Raw genomic sequence first — 25,223 nt, forward strand, 5'->3', positions numbered from 1 at the left:
CAGTCGCCCCCGGAGGGGAGATGGGTGTCACCGTCACCTTTTAGATACTGTTGTGCATTTTCTGTAATTTCTGATGAGAACAAATCCCAGGTACATTTTTCCCAAATACCCTTGCCACCTTCCTCCCACAGATGACCCACCCAGTCTGGCTCCATGAGGTTGGCCCGGTCCTGACCTGCTCCGGCTGGAGCAGATGTTAAGTGTTTCAGGAGACAGCGTTCGGTTTTTGGAAGCACCATGGTGCACGGGGGACGTTACTGATGTTAAACGGCCAAGAGTACCCGTGACGGCCATTTCCCTCCCTGGGTGGGCACAACCCTACGCCCTGGCAGTCGCGACCTTCATCAAGGGGGGCAGATCTCTCCTCTGGGTTTCAAGTGACCAGCGGCTCGACATAGCAATGTAGACACGATTCTGAAGGTGCGTGGCATTTTCCAGGACACCCGGGGGGGGGGCGGGCGGGCGGTGGGCGGTCTCCCACGGGCTGTCCCGAGAGCACTGTGGCGGTCTGGCACCACGAGGTGACTGCACCACGCAGGAGAATGACAGACACCCCAGGTGGGGTGCAGGCAAAGCTTTTCATAGTTCAAAAAATATTTTTAGACATTTATTTATTTTTGAGACAGAGAGAGACAGAGCATGAATGGGGGAGGGTCAGAGAGAGAGGGAGACACAGAATCGGAAACAGGCTCCAGGCTCCGAGCCGTCAGCACAGAGCCCGACGCGGGGCTCGAACTCACGGACTGCGAGATCGTGACCTGAGCCGACGTCGGCCGCTTAACCGACTGAGCCCCCCAGGCGCCCCAAAGCTTTTCATAGATTAAAACTTACAGCCATCATGGAGAGGAAATTTGACAAAAGACCAGGAAAGTAGAAGAATGGCAGTGGTGCAAGGGTGAGTCAGGCTCTCAGAGACTGTTTCCGGTTACCAGCGGGGCGTGGGGCCAAGGACTCGGGTTCCCACGGGCCAAACCAGCGCAGGGATAAAGACCAGCCCAGGTGTACTGGGGACATCGGTGAGTCGCGATTTCCCGGGGCTTAGGGCTTGAGCACACGTGTGTGTATGTCTAGGTGGATGTGTGTGCACGTGCATATATGTCCACGTCGAGGTGTGTGTGTGTGTGCACGCATGGGTGTGTGTATCTATATCCAAACAGACGCGTCCCTGCACTCGCCCATCCCGCGGGGCTGGCTCCCCAAGGTGGCGGTGGGGACGTGGCTTCCATCCGCCCGCGGGCCGGGCCTCACCTTGCACTGACACTGTCCGTTGGTCTTGTTGCAGTCGGGATCGAAGCCCTTGCCGACGGCACAGTGGCAAGGTCCACACACGGGGTTCCCCCACCAGCCTTTGGGGCATGGAAGGTCGATCCTGTCGGGAAAACAGGCCAGCAGAGGGAAGGTGTGCATAACCCTTCCTGGAGCCAGAGGAAGACTGTCGCAGGCCGGGAGGCTGAGCTACCCTGCTTCTGGGCCCCTCCCTCCCCCTGCAGTGGCCTCCGTATCCCCCCTGCTCGTCCCCAACCTCACTCTCCCGTGACCCCTCAGGATCCCAGCCTCCAGGGGCCCCATGTCCGGAGGGCTTCTACCTGCAAAACTTATTTCTAAAATGATTTGTTTGCTCGCTATTTTTTCTTCTACCCGGAAGAACAGGCGAGCACCCCAAACTGGGCTTACGTCCCATCAGCGTGACCTCGCCACGTTCCAAGCCGCGGGGACGGCACCCATCGGTGTCCACCCCAGGACGCCTGGCTCACGGGGGCGCTCAGTGACAAGTGACCCCACTGCCGGGCCAGACTTTCTCAACCCCAGCCCCAACAGAGCAGACCGAGCCTGACTGCCCTGGGCAACCTTTCCGCAGGACCCGGGGGCGGGGGGGGGGGGGCGCCTATCGGGAAAAGGTCCTTGGCAGGCAGATCCTGAGTAAGGGATTCCAGGGCATCCACGCCTTCCCGGGTGCCCGAGTCAAACACTGGCCACGTCCCCGGAGACGCTCAGAGCTGCCTTTCCACGGATGTGACCTGGACCGTGGTCGGCTCCGTGCAGCCACGGGCTGGAGCCAGCGGTGGGTTCAGAATCACGACCCAGGCCCAGTCGTGCCCTGGGAGCCCAGCAGGCCCGGAGACGTGTGGCGTCGAAGGTCACGAGGCCACGCTCACCCCTCCCGGGCTCTGGCCGCTGCCTGTCACTGTCCCCCTACCTCCGCGCCCCACCCTGACCACACACCGGAGCATCATCTGCAGACCCCCTACCTGTGGGACGCACCTCCCCAAGCGAACGTCCTTCGGGTTCCGCCCCGTGTTCACCGTCCCGGCTAGTGGCATTCCGTCCACCCACCCGCCCAGCCGGCAGTGAACCTCTCATACTCCCTCACCCGCCTGGCAAGCAATTATTAAGTACTGACTGTGTACACAGCAGGGGCATAAAAATAACCACGCCAGAACTGCCGAGCCGGGGGCTCCAGTCAGGTGCTCACGGATCTGCTCTCACAGTCTGGGGACCCCAGAGCTGCGGGGCACCTTCCCCCTCCCGCCTCTGCCGCCCTCTGCCCCTGCAATGCCAGCCCTCGGGGACGCGATCAGCCTCCCGGCCTCCCTGCCTCCGGCGTTCACCTGCTCCCATCCCGCTCCACGCGGCGGCCGGGGCCCTCTGAGACCCACGCTCGATCCTGCCACGCTTCTGCCAGGCTTCCGTGGCCTCCAAAAAGCCACGCTCTGTTCCCGGCTTGCAGGGCTGGCCCCCCGCACCCCAGTGCCCGCCTGCTTTGTGCACGGCCGGGCTCTACACACGTGAGTCCCGCTGTCTGTCCCCGCAGTGGGAGCGTGCTCAAACGCGGTTCGTCCCAGGTGCCAGTTCAACTCTTACTCGTTTCTGGCCCAATTTGAAAAACAAACAAACGGCCATGTCCGTGTTATCTGGAATCCTACGTATCTTTGTGCTACGCGACAGAGAGGAGGAGAGGCGTCACGAGAAGGAGCCGCTTGGGGTGCCTGGGTGGCGCCGTCGGTTAAGCGTCCGACTTCAGCCAGGTCACGATCTCGCGGTCCGTGGGTTCGAGCCCCGCGTCGGGCTCTGGGCTGATGGCTCAGAGCCTGGAGCCTGTTTCCGATTCTGTGTCTCCCTCTCTCTCTGCCCCTCCCCCGTTCATGCTCTGTCTCTCTCTGTCCCAAAAATAAATAAACGTTGAGAAGGAGCCGCGGGACGCGACAGGCGGGTCGTCTTACTTGTTCTCGCAGTACTGCCCGTAGTGGCTGGATCCACACTCGCACACGTAGCCCCGCGGGGAGCTGGGGCTGTGCACGCAGGCCGACACGTGCTCGCAGGGATTCAGGTGGCACACGTCCACGCACTTCCTTCCAAAGTACCCTGCGGGGACAGGCCAGCGTTACCCCCCACCCCCGCCAGAATCCGCCCGAGGCATCACGGGCCCGCCCTCTGGAGCCCCAGCCTGCAGGGGAAGACGTCTCAAGCGATCCGTCGTGGCTCCCCCAACTCTCCGGGCTATGCCCCCGAGGGAAATGGGGGAGTCACGGGAAGCACAAACGTTCGGTGGGTCAGACTTGGAAAGGCAGAGAAAGGGGCCCCCCAGGAGGGCAGGAGGCCCGGCCTCCCCAGGACACACGGGGGACGGGTACCAGTAGAGCAGGATGGCAGCACCTCAACGTTCAGGCTGAGAGTATAATCTTCTACAGTGTGGGCCGTTCCCGAGTTCTTTCCCTCCCCTCATCCTGTGCCCTGAGGATAAAGCCTGGAGTGTCCCCTGTGCCTCAGGTGAGGACCAGACATGGGAACGAAGTTTAAGAAGAGAAGGCCCAGGGGCGCTTGGAAGGCTCAGTCAGTTAAGCGTCTGACTTCGGCTCCTGTCGCTATCTCATGGTTTGTGAGTTCAAGCCCCGCATCAGGCTCTGTGCTGACAGTGTAGACCCTGCTTGAGATTCTCTCCCTCTCTCTCTCTCTGCCCCTTCTCCTACTCTCTCTCTCTCTCTCTCTCTCTCTCAAAAAAAAAAAAAAATTAAAAGAGGGGTGCCTGGAGGCTCAGTCGGTTGACCATCCGACTTGGGCTCAGGTCACAATCTCACGATTTATGGGTTCGAGTCCCGCTTCGGGCTCTGTGCTGACGGCTCGGAGCCCCGAGCCTGCTTCGGATTCTGTGTCTCCCTCTCTCTCTGCCCCTACTCGCAGTCTCCCTCTTCCTCTCTCAGAGATAAACATTTAAAGCGAATACAAAAATAAGTAAATATGAACAAAGAGGAGAGCGAGGGCACACTCCTTAGTGACAAGGCTCCGCCCTCCGCAGACCAGCACGGGTCGGGGGCTGCTCCAAGGCCGCTCTCCTCCGTGTGTTTTCGAGGCCAAAGCACGGCCCTCTGCTCAGGGGCTGCAGGGTGCCGGGGGGTGTGGGCGGGGCTCCCACCTTTATCACAGATGCAGGAGTAGGCGTCCCAGGCGTCGCGGCAGCGGCTGTGCGGGGGACAGGGGCTGGAGGAGCAGGGGTCCTCCACGTCACAGCCGTCCTTCACCCTGACCTTGAGGGCGTCGTTCATGTTGAGCGTGGCGATGTTGGTGGACGTCTCGCCCATTCTCACCCCCTGAGTTAAAGAGGGGCAGCCGGATTCAGCCCCGTGTCTTGGGGTGGGGGGAACCCCCCAAAGTAACCAGGGGGTAAGAGGGCCCCAAGTTCTCTTGGTCGTCAAAAAGCAACCCTTCACGTATGCACAGAGCTGGGACCTGCGTGGGGGGCAGGGAGGTGGAACCACGGCAGGCGTGAGCGCCAGGTGGGTAGACCAGCCGCCCGGAAACGGAGTCAGAGCGAGTCCGCGTTCCGACAGTTCCGTGGCTGGTGTCCTGAAGGAAAAGCGAATGCGGGTGGCGGGAGAGCGCGGCCGCCAACGAAGGTGGCGTCTCGTGGGAGCCGGGGGCATCCGGGTAGCGGGGCGGCCCGCACATCACCGCGGTGGGGACGCACACGGCGAGTTCCACGCTGCGGGACAGCGCTTTGCGGGGGGGGAGGGGGTTGGCGCTCAGAGATGGCACTGCCCGGTCACCGAGGAGGGTGGGGGCCGTGAAGGGGAGGCAGGTCGGGAGTTCATCTCCCTGCAGCGGGAGGCCAGGGGCACGCGAGCAGAGCTACTCGACTGACAGGTCACTCTGGCTGCTGCTAGGACACCTGCTCCGGGGGATGAGCAGGTTCAGGTGGGCCTGGGGGGGGGGGCCCGGGGGAGGCAGCGGGGGGCACGTGCCACACAGGACGTGAAGGCAAAGCTGCCGTGGCGGACGGTGATGCGGTGATGGGGATGCGGGGGGAGGGCCAGAGGGGACCACGGGGAGGACGGGTCTAAGCTGGAAGCGGGACCGTTAAGCTTGGGTCGGCTATCAGACGAATGACTCATTCACTGAAAGGCAGCAGGCGGACCAAGGGCCCCGAGCTGCCCACGGGGGGGCGGGCGCCACGGCTCTGCCCTACCTGTATGCAGCCCCGGAAACCGCGGTGCACGGAGACCTTATCCTCGGACACCCCGCCCACGACGATGCTTCTCATCTTCAACCCCGGAAGCTGGTTCCCGATCTGCACCGTGTCCTGTGGCGGGAGAGGTGGGGGGGGGGGCTACATCCACATTCCGGAAACATCTTCTGGGAAGAACACGCCCAGAGGCTGGCGACGCGGTCACTCGGGCAAGCTCCCCACAGCCCGAGGACACGTGGGCCTCCAAACAGAGGGGCGAGCCGGGCTCGGCCTTCTCAGGAGAGGACGCAGCCGTCTGTGTGTGACAGGCAGGAGCGGGGACCGGGTCCCAGGATGCGCGTCCTCCCCGCCCGGCCCAGCCAAGACGGCCGGCCGGGGGGACGGGGGCAACCCTCCCACCTCCCCAAGGGGCACCGCTGATGAGCCACTGCAGGAAAATGCCGGTGGACTAGAAGACAGCAGCGAATGGAAAGGACAAGCAGGATGGCAGGCATCTGCGAACGTCGCTGCTGGACCCTCAGGCCCTGCAAGGCTGCACGTGGAACAGAACAGCTGCTTGTCCTCAGAGCCAGGCGGGAGATGCGCCCGGACCTCGAGGGCAGAGAACTCACAAGCAGCCCCCGAAGTGGGCGGACGTCCCAGAAAAAGGGCCTCTCGTTACCAGCCGCCACCAGGAGAAGCCCAGTGCGGTTCGCCAAGCATGCTCCGAATGCCACTCGCCCGTCGCTTGCCCCCTCTGCTCACCCGGGCTCGTCTGCTCACCCACCTTCACGCGCCACCCACCCTGAGGGCGAGGACCCGTGTGTTATTTATCTGTGTGCCCCAGAGGCACAGCACCAAGCCCCAGTCGTCACCCTGGTCAGCTCTGCTGAAAGAGACCGCTGCTGCAGGTGCCGACGGCACCACGATGGGAGAACAGACGGATGGGGTCCAGTTCCTGAGTCCAGGAGCTGACCATCCGGCAGGGGGAGGAGGCACAGACACTGGTGACCGCAGCGTAAGGCAGGATGTGAGGCCCAAACTCAGGGGGGCCCGAACGCGTGTCCCAAAACCCTCCAGGGCTCCGGCACGTCCCGGCACGTGGAGGGGTCACTCGGTTCTCCGTAGGCCCGGCGAAGGTGCCTGTTCCAAAGAGGGCACAGGTGCCAACTCACCTGGTCCATCCCGTAATCCAGGGTCATGACCGCCAGGTACTTGATGTCTTTGCCTTCCTTGGCGCTCTTCAGTTCTATCAACAGGTGGTGCCACTCCCCGTCAGTCACGCGTGACCTGGACAACCTCATGGATGCCACGTCCGAGGGGCCGTGGGACACCTCGAACTGGACGTGGTTGTTCAGGATCTGTAGGACAGGGAGAGCCAGACCTACCAGCTGATGTGACGACAGCAGAACAGAAAACACTCTGCCGTCACTTACATAACAGAGCCGTGCAAACAGGGCACTGGGCCACAGATAAACCTAAAAAGTAGGCCAAGTGTAATTTCTTGTTTGTTGCCCGTAACACTCTTCAAGATCCTATGCCTTTTTCCGTGGCAAGAAGTGTCAAATGTGGACAGAGGGCAGGCAAGATAACTCACGGGGGGCTTAATTACTGGGAACAGTCACAGACTCAGATGATTACCGGGCTCTTACTTGTGGAGGCAGATGTTCCACTTTATGAGGTGGGAGTCAAGCCACCACATTTATATATACGTACCAAAAAAAAAAACAACAAAAAAAGCCATAGGCAAAGTAACTGGCCTAAGACATTCCTGTTTTAAGAAAACATCTTTAACGCCAAGATCTCGTTTCCCCTCAAGGACCAACCCTCTTCCTGAGAACACCTAGAAACGCAAGATGCAGTACTGAGCGACTCAAGGCTGGGTTACAGAGCCACGACCGGGTAGAAAACAGAAATCTGCACAAAGGAGCTCAGGGTCTCCTTCCGCTGATGGTTGTCAGCTGAGCCGAACAGAGGAGCAAAGCTTTCCAGGCTCCTGGGGCTAGGATGACAGAACCTGGGATTCGGAACCCACCCAAGGTATGTGGGGGTGCCCGTCGGAAGCAAACACGAGGGACAGCCACACCACCATTCTGGCATCAAATTATCTGTGTTTTCAATACGATGTTCGGCACTCGATCAAAAATAACCACATACCCAAGGAGATAAGACAGGGTGTGTGAAAACCAAGAGACACAAGAAAGAATGGATGGAAACAGACCACCCCCGCCCCCGCCCCCGCCGCCCCGGGTGGATCCATAAAATAGAATCATCAGACATAGACTTGAGGACAGACTTGAGGAATCACAGAACTTTCAAGGAGACAGATTCAGGTGACCATTAGACTTACTTTTGTAGGTAAATGTTACACTTCGGGAGACAAGATTGAAGCTACCATGTTGAAAGACATGTAAGGAGACGCTGCACTGCAACTAACCTAAGATACTCATGTTTACTTTTATTTTTAAATTTTTTTTTAACGTTTATTTATTTTTGAGACAGAGAGAGACAGAGCATGAACAGGGGAGGGGCAGAGAGAGAGGGAGACACAGAATCTGAAACAGGCTCCAGGCTCTGAGCTGTCAGCACAGAGCCTGACGCGGGGCTCGAACTCACAGACCGTGAGATCATGACCTGAGCCGAAGTCGGACGCTTAACCGACCGAGCCACCCAGGCGCCCCAAAATACTCATGTTTAAAGACGGCTTCAAGTAAGAGAATAGGTTAAAAAAAACAACTACGAATGCACTGCTTAAAAGAGACAAACATAAAATATAAGGATTCAGAAATGTTGAAAGTAAAGGTTAGAAAAAGACACATCACGTAAACACCAACCAAAAGAAACCTGGTGTAGCTCTATTAATGTGAGACAAAGTAGAGTGAGACAAAGGGAGACAAAGTAGACATGAAGGCAAACAAAAAATTCTAGACATAAGGCAGTTTTCATAGTATGACAGAGTCACTTGTCCAGGAAAATAAAGCAATTCTAAATTTGTATGCACCTAACAACACAGCCTCAAAATGTATAAAGCAAAACTTGACAGAACTAAAAGGAACAAGAGAGACATCCACAATGAGGGTTGCAAACTTTTAAAACTCACTTCTCTCAGCAACTGAGCAGACACAAAAATCAACAATGACATAGAAAGTCTGAATGCCACAATTAACAAACTTCACTCACTTGATGTATATAGGACACTACAGAACACAGCTATAGAACACACATTCTTTCAAGGCATAGGTGCCACATACACAAAGAAACGATGAAATGCTGGGCTGCGAAGCAGGTCTCGACACATTTCAAAAGTCTGAAATCACACAGCATGCCTTCCCTGACCTGCAACTATGCAAAAATCAACAACAAAATGATTTACTAGAAAACGCCACCTGTTTGCTAATCCAGAAACATACTTCTAAATACCCAAGGATCGAAGAAGAAATCATAATGGAAAACAGAAAATGTTTTTAAGTGATTACCAAGATTATGCAACCAATAACATATATTGGTTTTTAGTCTTTTTAAAAAAAATTTTTAATGTTTATTTTCCTTTCATTTTTTTTTAAATGTTTACTTATTTTTGAGAGAAAGAAAGAGAGTGCAAGCAAGGGAGGGGCAAAGAGAGAGGGAGACACAGAATCCGAAGTAGGCTCCAGGCTCTGAGCTGTAGGCACAGAGCCCGATGCGGGGCACGAACTCACAAACCGTGAGGTCGTGACCTGAGCCCAAGTTGGACGCGCAACCGACTGGGCCACCCAGGCGCCCCTTTTGGTTTTGGGTCTTAATCGAGAGTGAAATAAAGAGGACTTTTTCACCTTTTTCGGCTTTGTCTCCATTTGTCCACAGAAGTTTAAGTCAATGTCCTTAATCTCCCTGGCTATGCACTTTCCTTGCAACAAAACCCTGAGGCCAGTGGATCAACAATAAACATGACATATGTCTACAGACAAAGGCAACAGAATGAATTCCAGGCCCATGCACAGTAACTGCTCACCACCTCAGGTCTGTCGCCGGATTTAAGAGGGGCAGCACTCAACAATGGCCAGGTTATCTCCCTTGACAATGCAGGCGAAGCGAGGGCGCCTGAGTGCAATTACCCAAATTGTTTGGGCTGCAGGAGGACTACGTAGCTTGTCTGGCCTGCCGCGGAGGCCAGGAACACCTACGCGGCTGCCCCACAGAGCTTACAGGGTCTGCAGGAGGCCTGTGTTCAAACACACCACATGGCAATAACCCAGAACATTCCAGTAACGCCCAGCTGACCGGCCTTCGGGCCCTGGAGCGCCCTTCTGGGTGGCCACCGAGGTCTGGAGGATTCCCCCCAAGGCCACCACTCTTGCCACCCAGCCTTCCACAGGGAGGGGCTGGCCACAGTCCCTGGCCAAAAAAAAAAAAAAAACCTAAATTTTTGGATTAGCTACCCATAACGTAATTACTCAAACAATACGGGAGTCTGTGGCTTTCAGTGTTGTTCCTCCTGAAAGCATACTTTTTTCCTACGGAGACCCCGCTGCCAAAGGAGAACCTACAAGTTCCAATTCATCACCTGAATCGAAGGAGCCAATTTAATTTGTTCCCACCGTGAGATAACCACAGAGAAAAATGCCATCCTGAGGCAAAAGTGTGCTTGCCAAGTTCTGGCCCGGACCTAGCTTCTGGGACTGCCTGGAAACCTCTGAAGTCACGAGTTACTAAGGAGAAACAGCGACAGCTGAAATTATCGGAGGCGCAGAGGTACCCCCTTCAGCACCCCCGAATGGGTCCACGCTGGAAATGCCGCTGAGCGGTGACGCAGGTGAGCCGGGCAGGTGGAAGACAGAGAGGCTTCCGTCAGGGCTCTGAGCCCCCAGCCCCCCTGCCCGGACAGGGTTAGTCGTGGCCCCCTGGCACCCTGTCCTCACTGATCCGTGGGCGAGTCTGGGGCCTGCCTGTCCACTGGGAGCCCTCGAGGTCCTGCCCACACTGGCCTCCGACACAGAGCCCACAGGGGGCGCCAGACAGTGCCTGTGTCCCCACCCGCTGCCCCTGCCATTTGCAAGTGCTTCCAGGTGGACAGCCCACAGGGGTGATGGGAGGGGGTCCTGTGGGCACAACAGAGCCCGGGGCACAAGGGAACCACGGGGCCCAGAACCCAGAGTCTCTAGGCCTCCGCTGAGCAAAAAGAGATTGGAGTGGACGCTCCATGGGGTCCATCTCACGTCTGACCTTCTGACCGCAGCACAGCCTACTCCGGGAACTAAGGCCACTCCTCACTGGGCAGAAGGACCAGTCCCTGGGCCCAGGGCAGTGGCGAGGAACAGGTCCCACGTGCCGCTGCTGCATCAGGAGGCAGATCAGCTCTGAGAAGGGTCAGAAAGTGGGCTTTCTAAGAGGGACAATCCCTGGGTGTGGCCCCCTGGCCGAGGGGCTCGGAGGTGGAGGGTTTACTCAAGAACCTTCTGTTCCCCCCGTCACTGTAGACAGAAGGCACCAGGAGCCGAGAGAGAGCAGGCCCGTACCCAGGCTCCCCGGGTGGCAGGGTCTCCTGGGCCCTCGAATATCGCAAAACCGCAGGCTGGCGTCGAGGGTGAGAGCCCCTCCCTCCGGCCACCAGGACACTGGGCCAGAGGCACAAAGGCAGCCTGACAGGGCCGCTGGGTGACTTCCACAAACGGCAATAACTTTCCTTGGTTTTCCAAGTGAAATCTCTGTGGAGCTGGGAGAATGCAGGGGGAGCTCTTTGTGGCACAGAAATTAACGAATACTGTGTGTTTAAACCATTTCTTAAAGGTTTTTAGGAGGGGCACCTGGGTGGTTCAGTCGGCTAAGTGTCCGACCTCGGCTCAGGTCATGATCTCGCGGTTCGTGGGTTCCAGCCCCGCGTCGGGCTCTGTGCTGACAACTCAGAGCCTGGAACCTGCTTCAGATTCTGTGTCTCCCCCTCTCTCTGTCTGGTCCTTACCCGCTTGTGTTCTCTCCCTCTTTCAGAAATGAATAAACATTAAAAAAAAAAGAAAATAAAAGGTTTTTAGGAACTCTGCTTATCTGACATTTAAAATAGACAACACAGGGGCGCCAGGGTGGCTTGGTCGGTTAAGCGTCCGACTTCGGCTCAGGTCATGATCTCACGGTCCGTGAGTTCGAGCCCCGCGTCGGGCTCTGTGCTGACAGCTCAGAGCCTGGAGCCCATTTCAGATTCTGTGTCTCCCTCTCTCTCTGCCCCTCCCCTGTTCATGCTCTGTCTCTCTCTGTCTCAAAAATAAACATTAAAAAAAAAATTTTTTTTTTAAATAGACAACACAGCAAATTGCAAAAAGGTAAAGACAGCACACGCGGGAGGAGACTCAGCGTTGGGGACGTCAAGGAAAGCCCCGGCAGAGCGGGGGCGCAGACCTGCACGCGGCACCCCAGCCCCGGGCCCCCCATCTCTACCTGAAGGTGCAGCTTGCGTCCCCTCTAGTTCCGAAATGCCCGCAGGCCACAGCCGCTGTCTACAACACGCCTTGGCTGAGTTTCGCAGCTGAGGAGCTGGGCTGCTGGGTCCAGCCGGCCCCGTGCGCCCCGCCCCCCGTCTCAGGAATAATGGAAGAAAAGAAAGTGCTGGAATCAATCCCCCCAGGGGGAATCGTGGCTGCACACCGGATTCCCTGCGCTCTTCCCTGGCATGAATGGCGGGATTGTGCGGCTGGCTGGGAAAGCAGGCTCGTGTTTCCTTTCTTCCTCACTCTGGGGACCCCGCCGGGCCGGTGCGGGCGGAGGGAGGCGGCGCAGGGGTGAGGTTCCCTGGAGGGAGGCGGCGCAGGGGTGAGGTTCCCTGGAGGGAGGCGGCGCAGGGGTGAGGTTCCCTGCCTGCGTGCGCGGGGAGCCCGTGCTTCCTGGGGGTGGGGGGGTGCTGCCTGGGCGGCTCTGGCTGCCCCACTCAGCTCGCCCGGGGTGGGACGTGTCCCCCCTCACCTGGAGACGCAGCCTGGAGGCCATGCCTGCGGTGGCCGCCATCAGCACGCCGTCCTCCTTCCTGGTCCGGAACATGAGCCCCAGGTACCAGGGCACGGAGATGGTGATGTCCAGGTCGCTCCAGGACACGACGCTCTCCCCGCTGAAGCGCTGGGGGTGAGGCATGACTGCGGACACAGAAACGCGGGGCCCCAGGTATCAGACGAGCCTCTGAGAACCGTTGCCGGCTGCAGGGGGGCAGGACGGGCTCCCGGGAGAGAGGAGGGAAAAATTTCTGGGCCTTTTTCACTGCAATACAAAGGCCAGTCTCAGGGGCACCTGGGTGGCTGGGTCAGCTGGACGCCCACCTTCCGCTCAGGTGGTGCTCTCACGGTTCGTGGGTTCGAGCCCCACGTCGGGCTCTCAGCTGTCAGCGCTCTCCTCTCTCCCTCTCTCCCTGCCCCTCCCCTGCTCACACTGTATCTCAAAAATAAACGAACCAACCAAACGAAAACTAAGGCCAGTCTCGGGCGTCCATCTCTAGGTCTCCGAGCACAGGAGCCAACGGCTTACAGAAGCCCACCCGGTAGGGCACGCGACACTTTCCCGGGGAGTGAGGCTGGGGCTTGGGGGTTCCCAGCCCTGGCCAGGGCATGATGGGGGGGCTCTCGGGCTGGATGTCATGGCTCAGAATCCTTGGGCTCAGCAGATGGGGTGCTGGGGGGCGCGGTGAGCCCAACCTCCCTGCCCTATGTGACACCTACTGGGTGGGGCGCCGACGGGGCAGGGGCGGGGCTGTGCGGGGAGCCCACGGGGTGGGGGCGGGGCTGTGTGGGGAGCCCATGGGGTGGGGCGGGGCTGTGTGGGGAGCCTATGGGGCGGGGCGGGGGCGGGTCTGTGTGGGGAGCCGCTGGGGCGGGGCGGGGGCGGGGCTGTGGGGAGGGTGGTCTCCCGGTGGGACGGCGTGAGCCTGCGGTGCATACCACACACGTGTTCCCGGAGAAACACGTCGACCCTGTGGCCTAACCAGCCCTCATCTGTGTCTGGGGGAGGGGGAGGGGCTCCGATGCCCAGGCATGCGGGCCACTGTTTCTCTCTTCCTGGTCGTGGGCACAGAGGTCGGAAGGCCGCTGGCCAACCAAGGGCTCCAGATGTTTGGGGGGGACCACGGAGCTGGATCAACACCCCATCCAGTGCGTTACCCTTGCACAAACGGGGTGCCGGCCAGCCGCCCCGTGTCCTCCAGACCCCGGCTGTCACACAGAGCAACTTCCCCCAGGTGGGGCGCACCTGCCAACAGCACAGGGCACGCCAGCTGGTGGCTGCCTCTGGGGGACCACAGCCTCACGGGCCCCGGCCCGTCTGTTTCCTGCTCTTACAAATCCAACGCTGGCACAGCCACGGCCGGCCGGGCCCCATGGCCTCCATAACAGGAACTCTGGGTGTGGGCGTGTGTCCCACCGGCGGCCGGGCCCCCCCTGCAGCCCAAGCTTCCTGCACCCCCCCCCCATCCCCACCGTCTCTCCCCGCCGCGCCCAGGCCTGGGGACGCACACGCCATCGGAGGCGGCGGCCCTGGCCGCGCCAGCCCGCGTGAGCCCCGTCACCCGACAGCGACGCGTCCGAGGCCCCGAGGTCGGGCGGGCACGGATGCCAGGCCCTTACCTTGCTCACAGTTCTTTCCGCCGAACCGCAGCGGGCACTCGCACACATACGTGTTCCACCTGCTCACGCACGTGCCCCCGTTCTGACACCACGTCCGATCACAGAAGTTCCTCTGAGCGTCACAGCCTGAGGACACAGGGCACGCGGTACGGTCTCAGAGCGGGAGACGTGAAGGGATCGTGCCTCGGGGGGACCGGTCACTGCCCCCGACGCCAACCCCGCGGTGCCCCCAACGCCAACCCCCCGGTGAGCAGCAGCCCCGAGGGGAGGCGGACAGACCGGGACCCTCTGGTGGCAGTCCGATGGTCAGACCCGGAATGGTACAGGAAGCCCTGCCCGTGTCCAGGGACGTCGGGTCACTTGGTGACATGCTCAAGACCGGGGGACCGAGTGCCCTGCCCAGCCCGGAGGTGTCACAGGCACCCCAAACGCCCAGGCCCCAAGAGCAGCACATCCGTGAGCCCGGGCCCCCCTCCTAACGGCCCACCGCTAGCTGCACACAGGTGTGGTCAGCTCTAGGAAGAAGTCACTGCCCAGGACGTGCAGGAGGCCACCAATGCCCCGGCCGGTCGTTCGCACCTGCCCTGGTGCCGTTGTTGGCAATGAAGCTGGCCATGTCCACGTTCTTCCCGTCCACGGACAGGTTCCGCATGCAGCCCACAAACTGCCGGTTGTGCACGGGGAAGTCTTCGGGCAGGTTGGGGACGCCTCCCAGGAGCAGAGGGCCGGTCAGATCCAGGGACCTGCGGGGGCAAAGGTGAGAGACAGCGTCGGGGGCCCTGAAGCTGCCGTAACATCCCGGTGGCCGCCAGGCACACCCATCCACTTGAACGTCCGTAACTGGACGGGGAGGAGGGGAGGCGGGCAGCCCACAGGTCAGACCACACACGGCAGGTCCCGGTTCTGGGGCCACCACGGGCTTTCACGTCTCTCTGTGCCTCAGACTCCTCAAACCTGCATCAAAGCCGGGCAAACGGGAGTCCCACCCACTGCCTGGGCCAGCCGAAGCCAAACACGCAGCCCAGCAGGCACGAGTCAATGCCAAATCGTGGCACTACCCTTCCCCCCACCCCGGCTCTGATGACCTTAAAGAGGTCACAGCACACGAGAACCCTGGTTCCACACAAGCAGCGGGGTGGCCTTGGGCAAGGGGTCTAATGTCTCCAGGCGACAGCTTTCTTCTCGGTACAATGGGAACAGCTGGGTGGGGTGGGGGGAAACAGGCGTATTTCATTCCCATGCCCGGCATGGGATCGGGTCCTCCCAACTGTGGACGTCGAAAGCTTCTTGAATACTCCACCACAACGCAATTAGGAAGGAGCAAAGCTCTGGCTGGTGGGGCCGGCATCACAAAACTGGCCTTAGGGCTGTCTGGGCTTCCGAGTTAGGATGATCCACAGAAAACCTCCGGGACGTACCAGAGGGAGGTTTACTGACCCAACACCGGACCGCAGGGACCCGTGCCTGGTGGATCGAGGCCAGCGATCCCACAGTCTCTGGGGTCATCAAGCCAGCCGTCACAAGCCAGGCCATTCGGGGTTGGTCTGGCCATTACTTCGGCAGAACTGATGAGAGGACTTATTCTAGAAGGTTCTAACGTGTCAGAGGGAAGGTGCCCCAAACGAGCGGAGGGAATCTGACTCCAGCCTGGACGGGGCCTGCCAGGCCGCGGGGCCCCAGGTGCCCTGCCTCAGGGTCCCGCCCTGGACGACCCTGCTGGGAGCAGCCGTCACAGGGGGTGACTGCCTGCGCCTCCCCCGCCAAGCCCCAGGGATGCTCACTTCTTGGAGCCGCTCTGTGTGCCCTGGGCAGCGCAGCTGTAGTTCCCGACGAGGCCGCCAAAGCGCACAGCCACGGCCGTGTCACAGTCGTCCACGGTCACCACGGCCACCTTCTCTCCAGATGGCCCGTGGGGCAGGCCCAGGCGGCCGATGTTGGGCTGTGAGAACAGGAAGCACAGAAGGCATGAGTGTGTCCCCTTCAAGCGCCTGCGGTGGGCTCACCAGCGCCAGCACATGCCTCCCGTCCGCAGGGGATGAGGACGTGGCCAGGCCACGTGTGGACGGCCTTGTTTTAAATTAGTTCCCCCAAAGCGGTTGTACTGGGGACCCCTGAAATTCACGTCCTTCCCAGAGCTTCTGAATGTGCCCTTATTTGGAAATGAACGGTCTGCAGGTGTAATTAGCTAAGCAGGGTCACGCCACAGCAGGGGGGACCCTGATCCGATGTGACCGGTGACCTTGCAAGGCAGGCCCAGAGACAGACACACCCGGGGAGACGCCACGTGGCAATGGAGGCAGAGACAGAGTGCTGCGTCGGCAGGCCAAGGAGCACAGGGGCTCCCCGGCACCACCGGGATCTGGGACCCTCCCCTGGTGCCCGCTGACAGAGCTGGGCCCTGCGGACACGGTGACCGCGGCCTTCTGGCCTCCATTACCGTGTTGTCCTAAGCCACCTAGTTTGTGGTATTTTGCTACAGGAGCCAACGCCAAAGCCCTGGGACGCCTCGGCCACACGCCTCCCGAGCGGGCTCCTGCTCACCCCTCCATGTTCCTGGAGCGTGGACCCCCGGGTGCTCCCGGTCACTCCTGGGCCCAGGGGCCTCTCCTCGTCCCGGAGTGACCCTCCCGTGCCCTTTACTGGCCCCAAAGTCAACCACCCTTCATGCCCCAAGGCCAAGCCCCACTTGCCTCCTAAGCCTCCCCCCTTGGCCGTCCCTGCGGGCCTCACACACAGTCTCCCCACCCAGGGCTGGTTACAAGAATTCCTCTGGAATTGGTGACCTGGGGGGTAACCGGCTCACTTCTGGAAGAAGCAGGTTCCCTTCTCAAGGAAGCTGTGGTTAGTGTCCAATGACAGTAACACCCAGCCAGCCCCGCCCCTGTCCCTGGGCGTCCCCCACCGGTCTCCTGGCCTGTCCCTCAAGGACACTGAGCACGTCCACCCAGACAGCCCTCGGGCATCCTTCCAGCGCGAGGCCGGGAGCCTGACAACGTGAGTGTGCAGGTCTCAAAGTTCCAGAAATATAGCAGGTGGCTAGAGGGCTGGGCCAGGCAACCTTCCCCGTCTGTCCAACCCTCAGACAGATGGGTGGCTGGTGGTCCGCGTAGTGCCACCAGGCCTCCCAGTCGGCACACGGCTCCCTCCTCCCCACAGACACACGCCTTCTCCAGCCCCCAGCAATCCTTCCCATCACCCCCAAAACCAACAGGCCCAGTGTCCCCACTTGAGAGTTCTGGGACCCGCTTGTGTTTATAAGACGATACAAACTTGTATTTCTTTACAACAGTATTGGAAACGAGGAGCTGTAAACATAATAGAGGATTAACTAAATCACCTCCGTACCTCTTAATGGGAAAATAACGACGACACGGTGGATGCCAAAAGAAATCTTCAGGCTTTCAGAGGAATAAAGAAGCATCCATCCGATGGGGGACAGTGGACCAGAAGGCAGGACAAAGAAGCTGCGGTAACAGGAGCTCAGCCGGGTGGCCACACCGTGTGATGCCAGGGGGTGCCCTGTTCACCCTGGTGGTGCCCCCCCCAACCCCGTCCCAAGTTGGGCAGTGCACAGCCTGCACCACTGTACATGGTGATGCCGGGGAAGCCTACCACTCCCTCTTGGCCAACCATCTGACTGCACAAGGCCCGTCACTGAACCTCAGTTTCCCTGTCTTTAAGAAATACAAATATTAGAATACCTGTCCTCACTATGTTACAGCGACGTCAAGAATGACATTAGGTGAGATACACGAGTCTCCTGGAAAGCCTTCTTCGGTAAATCTAGTGCCACCCGGTATCCTAGTTCCTGGATAAGCTTCTTCAGTTTCTTTTACGCCAGTTGATGATCATGAGACCTGATAAGCTCCATCCTTAAAGATTTCGCTTTCGGTTATTCAAGTCAGATGAGTATAAAAAATAATCTGCTTGCTCGCTCAGTTACAGCAGCCCGCTTTGGAAAACAGGCACAAGTGCCTATTATAGGACGCTTAAGTGTTAGCTGCCATCCCTGGGGAAGAACCGTCCCCAGGCTGTGTGGCCCTGAGTTATCTTTAACGTATAATCTGCATTTTGGGGGGATGGGCGGGAGACTTCTCTGGAGACGAAAATGGCATTTACACTTGCAAAGCTCTAATGAGGCAGAGCTCCTGTTTGCAAAACCGCAAACCGGCTCAGAGCTCCAGGATCCACGCGGGATGGGTGGGAAAACGAGGCAAAGACTCCCCCCTCCACCTCCTGCAAAAATCTACCTTGGTATTTAGAGCAGCCCACCCTTACGACGGGCTTCAGGGGCGCCTGGGGGGGCTCAGGCGGTTGAGCGTCCGACTCGTGATCTCAGCTCGGATCATGATCTCACGGTTTATGGGATCAAGCCCCACGTTGGGGTCTGTGCTGAGCGTGGAGTCTGCTTGGGATCGTGTGTCTCCCTCTCTCTCTGCCCCTCCCTTCTTGTTCTCTCTCTCTCTCTCTCTCTCTCTCTCTCTCTCAAAATAAATAAATCAGCTTAAAAAAAAAGAGAGATTTCAAAACCTGGTGTTACTTCATCAAAGCAGCAAGTGTGACTTTTAGGAGAACAGACAGTTTCCGATAAACATCGTCCAACACCTGCTTCTCGATTCCTGCTCCCGGACCAGGGGCCGTCAGGTCGGAAGCGAAGGCCCTTTCGGCCACAGAACCCCACATTCTCAGATTAAGAACTGAGAGGGCCAGCAGGGGAGACACAGTGAAGTGCCTGGGAGAACCCCACCATCCCGCCCCTCCCGAGGCTGCCCCAGAACACGCAGCACGAGGGACAGCGACCTAACACGCCCGCCAGCCTGCTTAACGCACGTGATGACAGCCACCGCACGGTCAGCCCCGGCGGGAGAACACCAAGAGAGCATGGGGGGCGGCCATCGTACAGGAAATCCGTAAGTCAGGGGACTTGAGACGCACGACTTACACACAGAGGTTAAAGGACCTGGCAACGCCCGCTGCTGGGGACAGACCCGAGACACTTACAACAGAGACCCCCACAAAAACCCGCTCACTGGTGTTCACGGTAGTGCTGCTCACGAGGGCACAAAGGCACAAACAACCCAAACGTCCGGCAACAGAAGGACGGATAATCACAACGTGGCCTCTCCATTCCACGGAAGTTCGATTCAGCCTTAAACGAACAAAGAATTGACACCAGCCACCGACCGGATGAACCTCCGGGACGTGATGCCGAGGGAAAGCAGCCGCCAAGGCCCCCTGTTGTAGGATTCCGTTTCCAAGAGATGCCCAGAAGGGGCAAGTCCATAGACAGAAAGCAGGCACGGGGGGTCGGGGGCTGGGGGGAAGTGGGAGAGACCGCTGGTGGGTACAGAGTTTCCTTTCAGGGGGCCGAAGATATTTCCCATCTTGACGGAGACAGCGGGCTGCACAACGTTGCGAATGCACCAAGTGCCACAGAGTTGTTCACTTTATTATTACTTTTCTTTATTTTAGTTTACTTTTTAAAGTGTATTTCATTTTGAGAGAGAGAGAGGAGAGACAGAAAATGAGTGGGGAGAGGGGCAGAGAGAGACGGGGACAGAGGGTCTGAAGCAGGCTCCGTGCTGAGAGCAGAGAGCCCAACGTGGGGCTCGAACCCACAAACCGTGAGATGGTGACCTGAGCCGAAGTCGGACGCTCAACCGACTGAGTCACCCGGGCGCCCCCCGAGTTGTTCACTTTAAAACGGTTCGTTTTGGGGGGCGCCTGGGTGGCCCATTCGGTTGAGCATCGGGCTTCGGCTCAGGTCACGATCTCACGGTTCGTGAGTTCGAGCCCCGCGTCGGGCTCTGTGCTGACAGCTTGGAGCCTGGAGCCTGCTTCGGATTCTGTGTCTCCCTCTCTCTCTCAAAAATAAACTTCAAAAAAATAAAACGGTTCATTTTATGTGATGTGAGTTTCATCTCAACAAGAAAAAAAGCCAGTTTTCTGGACGGGCCTCCACCCTCCTCGACCCCCGTGGCCACTCTCTACCTGGACGACCTCTGGGAAGCGCCATCCCCATTTCTGTCTCTAAAGCGGGGATGACAGCGCGTGGCCTTCCTGCGGAGACGGTCACCGGCAGGGAAACGCGTGACAGAGGGAAAGCACTCGGTCGGGGTGGGCCGTGTGCACGTCACCGCACAGGCAGCCGTGACGGGGCAGGACGGAGAAGTGGGGACAGCAGCAGGTGCATCTGATCTGGGCTCAGGTCATCTGTTCTCGCCCGGGGAAGACAACGCGCGTCCCCTCCCGCGCGGCCGGCACGTCGACAGAATCCCCAGTGGGAAGGAAATCGGAGGGCCGTGGAAGCACCAGGCTTACTTCTGTGTGTCCACCTGTCGCGTTTGAAAAAGACAAAGCAGCCTGAGCCGCTCGTCCGGGGCGCTGACGCGGGGATCGGGCACAGGCAGAGGAGAGCGCGCTGAGACTCTGTGCGCACGGAAGGGCGCACAGGGACAAAAGAAGACAAAACGAACGGCCCGGATACTCCTAAGAATCGTTAAAAGTGTGCCACCCGTTTGCACAGAAGAAAAACACCCGGGAGATAGAGACGCCTCGTGGCAATGATTCTCACAACCAAAGGGGCTGGATACAGGCTGGGCGAAGGCTGGCGTCCCCCAAACCGAAGTCACCACTTAGGGTCCTGTCCCTCTTCCTTTCCCTTCAATTTATTTTCTGCGCTGGGTGCAGACCCTCCCCCACGCTTCCTTCCAGATGCTCTAGAGCAGCCGGTGGAGATTTGCCTGCGTGTACAAAAGCGTCTGGTCCTTACAAAGCGCTCACGTTTCTACAGCCTTTTAACCCGCTGCAAACAATTCCTCATCGGGGAGGCGAGTGGGGTTCAGTTTCAAACGTGGGCTGCAGGGGAAGGCGGCGCGGGGGCTCCTCGAAACCAGATACCTGGAGCGGCCAGGCTTGGGAACGGAGTGGATTCCCGCTCTGTGTCAGGAACGACCAACCGACGTTTGCACCAGAGAATTCACACGCGGCTGGACTGCGGGAACGTCGCGAGAAGTCAAAACGCAGCCTCGAACGCGTACCCCGCCGTCGCTTCTCAAACACAGCGAGGTTCAGACCGGACGGGAGGGCTTGCCGAACACAGCCCCACCGGCCCAGGCTTCCAGGATCCACACCAAATTCCTCAGGAGCCTCCCCGCGGGGCTCTGCGTGAACTCCGCTCAACCACCAGACCGCGAGCCTCAGCTCCGCCCGTAACACGCGGGTGTGAACTGGGTCTTGCCCCCCAGGCGGGCCAGGACCGCCTCCCAGGACACCTGCTCTCTGGTCAGGCCTGCACACGGGAGCTGTGGACCCCAGGACAGTGCTGCTGGCCAGCCTACAGGGATTCACGTGCAACGGTGCACAGGAAAGGGGCAGTGGGGGAACGTGGGAAGGACAGGCTAAGGGACCCGGCGGCTTCACCCCGACGTTCCAGCCGCTCGCGGTCACCTCGCGTGCCCACTCGTACTGAATCCCACGACAGGGCGCGGCCACGTCTCAGGCACAGTGAGCGGACTCACCTGCGCCCCGGATCTGCCACGGAAACGTGCGAGGAACCCAAGAGCGACACTGACTAGACCAGCTTCCCCAAAGTGGCAGAACTGGCCAGGCGTCTTCGGACCTCAGCACACGTTTCGGCGTCTCCATGAGGACAAAACGGCTTGTTTGCCGAGAACCGGGCTGCCTCCCCTCGTGGGGCCGGTGTGAGCGGCCCAGGGCCTGGAGGCGGCCCCGAAGCCACGGCTCACTCCCCTGTTCCACCTCATCTGCCCTGGCAATCGGGGGGGGGGGGGGGGGGCTGGGGCCCGTTCAGCAGCTTTAAGAAGTCGACTAAATTGCCAGCCGAAACTCCGAGTTCTCCCAAAATTAAGTTGTAAAATGTATACTTCTTGAGTTGAATATTAAGGACAAAAAGACAGGGGGGCCTTGGTGGCTCAGTCAGTTGAGGGTCCGACTTCGGCTCAGGTCACCATCTCACGGTTTGTGGGTTCGAGCCCCACATCGGGCTCTGTGCTGACATCTCAGAGCCTGAAGCCTGCTTCCGATTCTGTGTCTCTCTCTCTCTGCCCCTCCCCCACTCATGCTCTCTCTCAAACATAAACATTAAAAAATTAAAAAAATATATATATCTATATATTAAGGACCAAAAAAGCCCAGACATCGTGGGCTTTTTTTCCGTAAAGATGCCGGAAACCTATTCCTGGGGACACAGCATCCCCCCCCTAGGGTACGGGCAGCCAATGGCTGCCTGCACGCCTGATGGGACATCAGGCAGGTCACTTCCTGGCCGCCAAGTTCCTGCCCACAGTGAGGCTGAGGAGGGGGCAGGCGCTCCTGACTCCCTCACCTGCTAGTGACCTGGTGTGGATTACGTACCAGTCCGAGCCGGGCAGCTCCTCCCGGAGAGCCGCAAAGTTCTCAGCTACCCGCTCTAGGGTCACTGGGGAACAGAACGGAGAAGTGGACCTGAACCCCTCTGCAGAGTGTATCTGGAGCTGGCCTGGCTGCCCCAACGTGAGGCCCAGCTGGGAGGGCCTGAGGCCGGCGGGGGACACGGGACAGCAGCGTCCACAGCCCCCGACGAGTTCGCATCCTGACCCCACTGGGGAAAGTCACCTGGCTGTCTTGCCCGCCAGGCCCCTCTGCGAAGCAGGGGTGAAAACAGCGCCTCCCCCGTGGGACGAAACGCACAATGAACGCGGAGGCCGTGGCACCACCGCGGGCGCAAAGGGGGCGCTCCGCAGAGTTCGCGGCTGCCGCGCTGCTGGGCGAGGATGGAAGAAAAGCCAGAAAACCGCGCAAGTGGCTGTTCTCCCTGTATTTTTGCTTCTGTATGTTTTCCTGCGGTTTTAAAAAACCCACAAACTTCTTTTCACGCCTTTGAAGAAGAAAGGCGCAGTCAACAGCTTGCACGTGAACGCATCTCCAGGGAAAGCCTCGGATTCTTCCCCAGGGCTTGAACGCGGAGCGGCCAGAGCTCCGGGGTCCTTCCTTTGTTCGCTCTCCGAGAACGTGCTGGGCTGTGCCAGCAGATTCCTCTTGTTTGGGGAGTGTTAAGAAGAAGAGATTTCCAACAAACGTCAGAATCTGCTGCTCGCTTTGGAGTTTCATTAAAAAAAAAAAAAAAAAAAAATCACACCAGCGTCTTCTCTCCAGTTGACGCACGATTGTGGCCACAGGTAGAAGAGGAACCCTGTGCGTTTCTGACGGACGCACAACACGCGGGGGAACGTGGGAGCCGAGGGCTGGAAGGCGGCCTGCGTGCTCGGCACTCTATACAAATCGGCATCTCCTGAGGGCCCCTGATCTCCGTGGGGATGACTTTTGTTCTGGAAAAGATCCACGGGGCATGGTGCCAGCCGCTCACCAGCCCGACCCTTCACCAGACAAAAGCTCTTGGGGTCCGTGAGGGGGCCGGGAGCCTCCGCTGCGGTCCCTGCCGGCAGGGGGCAGGTCCCCCCGCTGCTCGGCCAGCAGGCCCCCCAGGTTTTCTGGGAGCCAGGGAGTTTGTGCAGATCCGCTCGGAGGCTGGTCTTTTCTCCGATGACAAATAAGAGGGCTTAAAATTGGGGTCCCCGGAGTTTAAACAGCACTTTCTTAAAAAGCTGGGGTAACGTTCCTTCTCTTGAGGGCTTTGCTCGACACGAACTGGGGGGAACCTTAAGGCACTAGATAAGAAGCTCACGTCACTCCGCACGTGGGATCCACACACCCGGGCCTGCTGGGGCACACGCAGAAGGGGACCCGGGCCCATGCGCAGGCTCTGCGCTCAACCCACTCCTCCCAGGAGAGAAAGGACGACAGCTCTCGGCAATGACCAGGTCACTTAGAATGCACAGATTTAGAGGCCACAGGTCACCTTTCCAAAAAGCCACCTCAGACAAAGAGAGAAGAAGGGCTTATGGGAAACGTGCACACTCGCACGCACTCACATTCACTAACACGCGTGTGCGTGCACACACACACACACACACACACACACACACACACACACACTCCTGCAAAGCCCTGTCTGCTCCTGCTGGGACCCTGACAGGCCCCTCTCGGTTCCCAGAGTCCAGACAGCAGCACAGAGACCCCACAGGCCCCTGGCTTCTCCCAAGGCCCCCAGGGTCAGGGAATCTGTGCTAGCCCTTGGATCCAAATTGCAGAAGGCAGAGCCCACGAGTGGGTGAGAGCCCCTGGACACCCCAGCCCTGACCCTCCTGGCCTCGCTCTGAGCCTCAGTTTCCTCCTCCTTCATGGGTGGACGTGTGGACCCCAGTCGGTAAATGTCCTCGTCCGGGGGGGTGGGGGCAGAGGTAAAAAAAAGGGAGGAAGCCTGGGAGGGGGAGGGGCGCCCGGGAAAGCTGGGACGGATGGAGGGCTGAGGCAGGCAGCAGGTGCAGGACAGTGACCGCCACGCGACCAGGAGCCCGGGCGGAGGCGGGCTCTCCACACAGCCCGTGGACACAAAAGCCCCAGGGTGGGGCTGTGCGTGTCCCGGGGAATCGGTATGTTTCCACAGCAGGTGGCTGCCTACCATCTGCCGGGGCCGTGTTTTGGAGAAGAAGCAGGCGACTTCCAGCCGCTGGGCCGCCCGCAGGCCGGGCCCCTCACCCCACCTGGACCCTCCCAGAGGCCACTCAGGACACTGTTCTCTCCGCCCACTGGCGTCCCTGGGAGGCACGACCCCTCCAGGCCCAGAGGAAGGACAACGTGGTTACAGACACTGCCCTCCGATTTGATGGGCAAATGGAATGCACCTGTTATGCGAGCATGGCTGTTCGAGATTTATCGACTACCCACGGGGGCCGACACGGCGGAGGCCATTCCGGTCCCCGAGAAACTGGCTGTATCCGTGGAAACGCAGCCGGAGAGGAAACAAAAGCAGTCAAACTCCGGACTGGAGGCTCGGGATGAACGGGGTGACCCTGCCCAGAGGAAACCTTAACCACACGTCACTGTGCAGCTCTGTCCGTGGGAGAAGCAAAGCCAGTGTGATGCCACCCCGCACCCCCCCCCCCGTGCGGGGGCGGCGACGACAGACCCCCACCTGGCCTCTCTCGTCTCCCACCTTGATGTCCTCGGCAAAAGTGTTCCTAAACTTGTAAACCTTTGGCTTCTTTGTCTCGTACGTTCTCTAAATCAAACGAATTTTTTAAACACAAAGTTAAAAGGAAGAAAACAAAATTGGTTCGTAGTCCCATCACCCATCATTCCTGCTATAC

General features: G+C 59.2%; 1 protein-coding gene across 1 annotated transcript in view; it reads right to left on the minus strand.

The window, feature by feature from the left end:
* The window catches only part of CELSR1 (cadherin EGF LAG seven-pass G-type receptor 1), a 137,964-nt gene that overhangs the window by 27,769 nt on the left and 84,972 nt on the right, over positions 1–25,223 (minus strand). Inside the window, 9 exon segments of the mRNA XM_011284343.4 lie at positions 1,249–1,369; positions 3,222–3,363; positions 4,412–4,586; positions 5,462–5,575; positions 6,616–6,801; positions 12,371–12,537; positions 14,014–14,139; positions 14,593–14,756; positions 15,795–15,952. Of these exon segments, the coding sequence (XP_011282645.4) occupies positions 1,249–1,369; positions 3,222–3,363; positions 4,412–4,586; positions 5,462–5,575; positions 6,616–6,801; positions 12,371–12,537; positions 14,014–14,139; positions 14,593–14,756; positions 15,795–15,952 (1,353 nt within the window).

Source organism: Felis catus, chromosome B4 (genome assembly GCF_018350175.1).
Source record: "Felis catus isolate Fca126 chromosome B4, F.catus_Fca126_mat1.0, whole genome shotgun sequence".
Lineage (NCBI taxonomy): Eukaryota > Metazoa > Chordata > Mammalia > Carnivora > Felidae > Felis > Felis catus.